This window comes from Eleutherodactylus coqui, chromosome 11 (assembly GCF_035609145.1).
Source record: "Eleutherodactylus coqui strain aEleCoq1 chromosome 11, aEleCoq1.hap1, whole genome shotgun sequence".
Lineage (NCBI taxonomy): Eukaryota > Metazoa > Chordata > Amphibia > Anura > Eleutherodactylidae > Eleutherodactylus > Eleutherodactylus coqui.
In genome coordinates, this window is record NC_089847.1 from 133332294 (window position 1) to 133339834 (window position 7541).

General features: G+C 44.8%; 1 protein-coding gene across 1 annotated transcript; it reads right to left on the reverse strand.

Annotated features, from left to right (window-relative positions):
- Positions 1 to 2007: 2007 nt before the first annotated feature.
- Positions 2008 to 7541, reverse strand: LOC136581863 (uncharacterized). The gene is made up of 2 exons (XM_066582507.1): positions 7494 to 7541; positions 2008 to 3352 (listed from the first exon to the last, which is right to left on the reverse strand). The coding sequence occupies exons 1-2, from the start codon at positions 7506 to 7508 to the stop codon at positions 2054 to 2056; spliced, it is 1314 nt and encodes a 437-aa protein (XP_066438604.1). The 5' UTR covers positions 7509 to 7541; the 3' UTR covers positions 2008 to 2053.

Below are 7541 nucleotides of genomic sequence, written 5' to 3' on the forward strand. Positions count from 1 at the left end.
ATGTTATGCTGCTTGATGTAAACCATACTTGCCCATCCTGCCAAAATGTCTGGGAGCCTCCCAAAAAAAGTTCGTAAGTCTTCCAGGTGCTTGGACTGCACTGCTTGCTCCGCTCTTTCACACCCCTGTGTGCCATCTCTAGGTGTATATAGATGAATCCTCCTCCCGCTGGAAGTGACAGAGCTAGGAGGAGAATTAATCTATTTGCAAACGAAGATGTTCCACAGGTTGGAAGAAATGATTACCTTAAAGTGGGCACAAAGGGTACTATTACCTTGTGGGGCATAAAAGGAACACTATTATTTAACAGAAGCACAAATGGGGCACTATTACCTAATGGAGGTAGAAATGGGACACTTACTTAATGGAAGCACAAAGGGGGTGAAACGTCCAGCGACGACCAAGATATAGAGGTAGCACTTTTCACAGTGGCTCTAGCAGATTGCTCCCCTAAGGGAAATACGGAGCCCCGGCCAAGGCATCGTTAGGCCTCTTCCAGGCAATGCCGGATGGCGGTTACCTGAATAGGTGTAGTGGACTTGAAGTTGTCACGCGTGACGCCATTGTTCCTTTCACACTAATTCAATAATTAGTCCACACACTGTTAAACATGCAAACCTCAACCACTGGGAATGGGCAGTGACTGGAAACTTTACCGTATACTTGTAGAAATACAGTTTACTCGCACGTGCAGGAAGGACAGAGTTGCAGTAGATGGTCAAGGAGGAGAACACAGGATTACACCGGACCCACAGTCTAAGGCTTCATGTCCACATGGAAATTTGGGCCCGCACGGATATCCTGTGCAGAATCCTGCACCGGGTCCCTCCTGGCCTGCAGACGAGGCCAAGAAAATAGATTATACTTACCTGTCCGGACGCTGAGGGTCTCCTTTCCGTCACAGCCGGATCTTTTTTCTTCGGCCTAGCAATGTGCATGCGCCGTGTGCACTGTTTTTTTTTTTATTACTCCTGCTTTCCCGCAGCAGAGCACAATAACAGCTGCAGGACCGGACAGCTTCCATAAGCTTCAATGGAAGCCACGGGAGTCGTCCGTGCGGGAAACCTGCACGAAATGGAGCATGCTGCGTGTGGTTTCCCATGTGTGCGATCCGCACGCCAGGGAAAAATGACATCCGCGGGTATTTAATTACCTGCGGGTGTCCAATCATTTCCTATGGGCGTGGATCCCGGTTTTAATAATTATATTTTGCCTGTGGACATTGGGCCTAAGTTATCTGTGGTGCTCCGCTCCTGGACATACACACTCCGTGACTCTGAATAACTCCGGAGGGGTACACAACAATCCGCTGACACTCACTCAGTACTTGTTTGTAGAACGCTGCACGGCGGACTCCTTCACTACTCAGAGGTGGTTCCTAGAATGGTGGTAATCTGGATACTTCTCCTCTGCTTCCATCTCTGCACCACATGAGGGTTGAAGGTACCCCCATGTGGCCGGCACTCTCACTCCACTCTCAACCGTTGTAAGACATAGAAGACCCAGACACGCCTCAATCACTCCCATTTATAACTTACAAAACATCACGTGACGAGACAGATTTTGATACTTTCCCAGTGATCCAGCAGGGGCATTATTATCTTGAGGGGGTACAAAGAGTATAATTATTGCGGTGTATGGGCACAGAGAAGGGTGGAGGTAGCAGAAGGATGAGGAGTGTTCAGGTACCACCTTCCCTTTAATGTCAAAGCTCCAGGGGGTGCAAATGGGGAATATGGCATGTAAAAATAGGTGCGATTTCTGAAAAGGGACATTGCCTTTGCATACCACACTCTCTAATTGCAATTTCTAAAAGTTGGCAAGTATGGTGTAAACTAGAAGCAACTAAATCACCAATCACAGAGAAAAAAGTGAAACTTTGCAAATAGTTTACTTTACTGAGCTTGAGTTATATCACGTGTGACATGACAATCCCACCCAGAGCTGCACACATCTCTGATCTCAAATTACTCATAACTTGCTGAATGTAATTCATATAAATGGGGGAATCCGAATATATAACAATAAAACACTCTCATAGTCCTTGCGATGCTTAGTGCTCTTTCTTAAATTTTTTAGACTTTTTCTTGCATCTTTCCTTTATTTTAAGTAACGGTCTGATTGGAGTTGATTCACCATTTTCTCCTTTCCCTTTGAAGAAATAGGAAGAGTTCAGTACGGTCTGGACAAACTTAGTTGTGTCAGCCTTTTGCAAGGGACTGAAGCAAAAATGTATTTTGCTTTTTCTGGAAGCCACAGAGGCCGCGGCAGTTGACTGGGATTCTACTATGATGACGTCATCACTGGCATTCAAGACATCCTTCTTGGCTCTAATTCGGGAGGGTAGAGAGAGATCCAGGGCCTCCTCCGAACAAGGTTCCAATACTTTGACTTTCTTGACAAAGCTCATCAAGGTCAAGTAAGTAAAACTGTCATCAGTCTGAGTTGACGTCTCCCTTAAGACTATTTGTTGGTTGCTTCTAATGCTGGAAAGGTCAAGGTTGTCGCGTGCAAGACAGGAGAACTGAGAAAGCAGCTGTGGAGGATCTGGGCTCCTCAACCAGTCTTGTAGGCTACTACTGCCTTGCTTCTGGGCGAGGGGTAAGGAGTCTTCAATGCTACTACCATGGGACAGTATGCACTTCTTTTGAGTAATGAAGAGGTCTTGACTGTCATTGGACAGGTCATTCATAGCTTTGGTTTTGCCAGAGCAATTCAGTTTGGTGTGGCTTTTCATCTTGGGAAGGGTGGTTGGAGAAGACAGCGGGGTACTGTTATACATGACAATGTTGCTTTGATGTAAGGACAATGGATGTTTTCTTCTTCCTTGACTGATCCCATCATCGTTGATTGACGTCCTCTTACATTTCAGGTCGGTGGTGGCCTCTACTTTGAAACTTTTTTGAGTTTCTCCACCATTGACGTTTTCTGGTGCAGGTTGATGGAGCTCAATGTTTGACAGAGATCTGTTGGATGACTGGACTTGCGAGGTTGCTTGATGCTTAATTTCCTTGTTTTCCTTCACCTTGAAAGGCAATTTCAAATGGTCAGGTGTCTGATGAAAGTCGTTGGCATTGTGGATTTCCTGAGGTGGACAATTCTCACCGGACTCTTTGGCAGCCCTTCTCCTTAGTTTTTTCTTTTGTGAAGAGCTTGAGGATTCGTTGAATATGCTTGTGTTTTGTCTTTCCTTGTGACATTGGCGTAGGTTTTCCATCTTGCATTGGGATGTATCACCCATCTTGTGACGTTTGGATTCCTTCATAGGCCGATTTTTCTTTTTCCTGCTTTTCATAGAATCTCCCGGAAGACTTATAAACTGCATGTCCTCCTCCGTTAAGGTTTCATTCGGCTTTGAGAAATTAAAAAAAAAAAAAATAGTCAAATTATATTTTGATGTAGTAGCAACTTTCACAAAATCAAAAATGTCACATGAAGTCTAGCAGATATCTAGACAAGCTAGCTATAAACACTAGATATGGTTCTAACAGTCAAGACTGTGCAATTTGCAGAGCACCTGCTTCTTGCAACACAGCAGCACGGGAACCAGCTGATCACTGGTGGTCTTGGGCAGCAAACCTCTGCCAATCAGCCACTGATAACCTATCCTGAGAATAGGTAACCAGTAGTCAGAAATGGGAGTACCTTTAGCCATGCTTATGGTAGAGCTTAACAAGCTGCCGGTAAAATTACAATCTACTGCATTATGCAAGTATTGCAGTATACTGCACAAGCGACCAAAAGATTGCAGGTTTGAGTTACTTATAGGGAAAAAGTACCTGCTGTTGTCCCTGCAATCCTCTGGTTCCGGTTCTTGTTTTCGGCTGTCCAAAATGACCGTCACAATTTTCTAACTATCTAATGCACACTGTGAGCTGCTCTCTGGTTAGCCAGCACTGGTCATGTGAGCAACACAGGCCTATCAGAGAGCAGGTACAGATGCAACAACAATTAACTTGACTGTGATAACTTTCTGCCACAAGTTGTCTTGGGTGTTTTTCTCATGACCGTATGTGTTTTTCAGTCACCCGTATGTGTTGTAAAAACTGCATGAATAAAGAATAGCCATGATCAAGTCTCGATCTTTCGCCGCATATTTTCTGCCGTTCACACAGGGGCGGCTGCAGCGCGGAAATCCCTCAGTTGGCAGAAATCCAACTAATGCTAATGCTTAAATGGAGGCAGTTGTCTTCTTTTCACAGCATTGAACACGGGTAAACCCCTTCCCCCTCTCCTTTTTCCCCAGCTCCCATAGGAGTCTACGGGAGCTTCCAGCATATCTCGGCAGAGATGGGGCACGACCTATGTTTGGATGCAGCATATAAAATCGTCGACCAAGAGCGGTCACCGATGTGCTATTTTTGCTGGCGCAATTTTCTTTACGCAGCCAAAAATCGCTCATTTGAATAAATGAATTGGAATCATTCTTGGATGCAGCTCTACAGCTGCGTATATACGGTCGTGTGAATACGCCCTTACGGCTGGTTCATGTGGAGTCACCCGCAGCGTTGGACGCATTACAACCCATAGAATCTGCGCATGCTCGGAAATCTGACATCATGGACATGCGGTGACGGTGTTTGTATTTTTTTCTTCAAATTCCCCTCTCTATTTAGTGTATTGAAACGCTGCCCCTTCGCAACGCATGCCTATGGATAACATTTCATACGTAGCCCATTCAAGGACTGCATATGATGAGCTGAGAAATAGAGCATGCTGCGATTTATTTCTCCTGTGAGAATATCTAGCGCTCGCACGTGTGCATGGAAGAATGAAGATTCATTGACTTCCTTTGCCTTAATTCCTTGCGTGTTACGAGCAGGAAAAGCATGTATATAATACGCAGTGACAATACGCCCGTGGGAATGAGCCCTTACCTTAACGCAGAAGAAAAAATTATTGTTCTCTTAACAAAACAGAAGGCATTGTAAAACAACCACAAGTGTAAATAAACTGGCAAAGAAGTTGTCAGAATTCATGTTAATGTACAACGCATTAGGAGTCGAACACTAGCAATGCACTGTGCGGATTAGATAGTCTGAAGATTGTGTCTGCTATCTTGGAAGAAGGAAAGCAGGACATGGAACAGGTGGATGGCACAGAAGACCAGCAGCAGGTTATATAACTGCCCCCTGCGGTGCCGCAACAAAAGGATCACTTTAACCCCTTATGGACATGGCCTATTTTGGGCTTAGATTTTTTTTTTTTTTTTAATTTTAACTTTTCAAGAGCCATAACTTTTTTATTTTTCCATTGACACTGCCATACAAGGCCTCATGTCCACGGGCATAATTGAATTGCGAAATCCGCACGTGTCACCCGCATGTGCGATACGCAGTTCAATCAGCCCATTGACAATCATTGGACATCCGCAGATAATCAAATACCTGCGGATGTCATTTTTCCCGATTTGCAGATCGCACGCGCGGTAAAAAAAAAAACAAATCACAGCATGCTCCATTTTCTGTGGATTCCTGCACAGACGGCTTTCATTGAAGTGAATGGAAGCTGTCCAACCCGCGGCACACCCGTAGCTGACACTGCGGATCTGCACGAATCCACAGATTTAAAAAAAAAGGACTGTGCCAGCGCGCCCGCATGCATCCACCATGTAGAAGAAAGAAGATCCGGCCAGGACGGAGAAGACCCACACCGCATCCGGACGGGTAAGAAAATGTCCATGGCTGCGAGCATGAGTGGATTTTGCACATGCTGTGGACATGAGGCCTAAGGGCTTGTTTTTTGCATGGCAAACTATAGTTATTATTGGTACCTGTATGGGTGCATTTAATGTATTGTAAAACTTCTATTTTATTGTTTTTGATAGAAGGGAGAAAAAAAACAAAAAAACACATGAATTCTGCCATTTTTTTCTCCGATGTTAATCAAACAGCATTAATGACAATACATTTTTTCTGCGGGTCAGTACAATTACAACACTACCAAAAACATTATTTCTTTTAGGCCTTTCCCCTTTTGCACAATGATAACCTCTTTTTTTGGAAAATTATAATAATTTTTGTATTGTTGCACTCAAAGTCGCATAATGTTTATTTTTCCATGGACGGAGCTCTAAGAGGGCTTGTTTTTTGCATCACAAGGTGAAGTTTTCATTTGTACTATTTTGGGTTACATGCGCTTTTTGATTGCTTTTATTGCGCTTTTTTGGAGGTAAAATGAATAAAATAAGCATTTTGCCATTTTGTCACATATGTGGGGTTTTTCTTAAATTTATTATTACTATTTATTATTTTTTCATACGAATAGGGGAAAATGAGCAAAAAAAAGGTTTTCTTTTATTTTTAACACTATTTCTTTTGTTATTTTACACTGTTTATATCCCTGAAGGGGCCTGATCCATAGCAGTCCTGCAATGCCTTATCACTAGTCTTAGCGATCATAGGTAATGGCAAAGCAGGATGCTTGTATCTGGCGTCCTGTTGTCATGGCAACCCATCAGTCCTCTGCGATTACATCACGGCGGTCCGATAATACGTAAACCCTTTACACATCGCAATCTACATAGATAGCAGCATGTAAGGGGTTAACAGCACGGGTAGCTGTCCCGATGCACCCCCGCTGTTGCAACAGGAGGCAAGCTATGAGCAACAGCCGACTCCTGTGAGAGCCACATGATGTAGTTACGTGATTTTGCCTTAAGTACCACCCTGCCGTGACTTAACCTTACGTCATGTGGAGGGAAGGGGTTAAAGGGTTATTCCCAAAACTAACTTTTATCAACCATTCATAGGATAGATACTGAAAGTCAAATTGGTGGTCCTCTCCTCCTCACTGTGGGCTCAGTCCACCCCCGCAGTGACGTCAGATTCAAATGTGTGATGGTCGCTCATGGACGGCACTACTCCATTCATTTCAATGGGGCTGACGGAACTAGCCGAGAATAATCGCACTACTATCCACAGGCTTTTTAATGAAGATGAATGAAGCTGCAGTGAAGGGGGGGGGGGGGGGGGTGGACATGAGACCCCTGTTCTCAGATTCAAAGTGGGTCTTAGCAGTAAGACCCCCCCAACGATCAGATTCCATCAACTATTCTGTGGAGAGGTGATCAAAGTCTATTGTAGTACAACCTCTTTAAGCTCTGAGTTTGCAGCCACAGTATCTTTCATGGTTGTTACATTGTAACAGTTTGTGCCTTTTCCCCCTCTGACACATTTTCTCCCACCCAGGCAGGTGCGGCTGTCAGAGGCACACAGCGCTGTCACTGCTAGGAATTCATCAAGGGACAGAATTCCATCTGAATCATTTGGTCGTCTGTATAAACCGGGCCGCATGCACAGAGACGTCTAGATAGCCCCGGCGGCTTCAGGTGGCCCTAATACACTGTACAGACCATCTCCATGTACAGTGGAGACCCTGTCGGTCGCCGTTATGTGCTGAATCCGGCAGAGCGTTGTGGTGGCGCCCATTGTAACCAAAAGCCACTGCGCAAATGTGAAGAGAGGCGGTGTGACAGCAGACGACCACCGTACCTGGCACTGCTGCATGGCTCCTGTGAAGACATATTGTGAGCCGCCTTC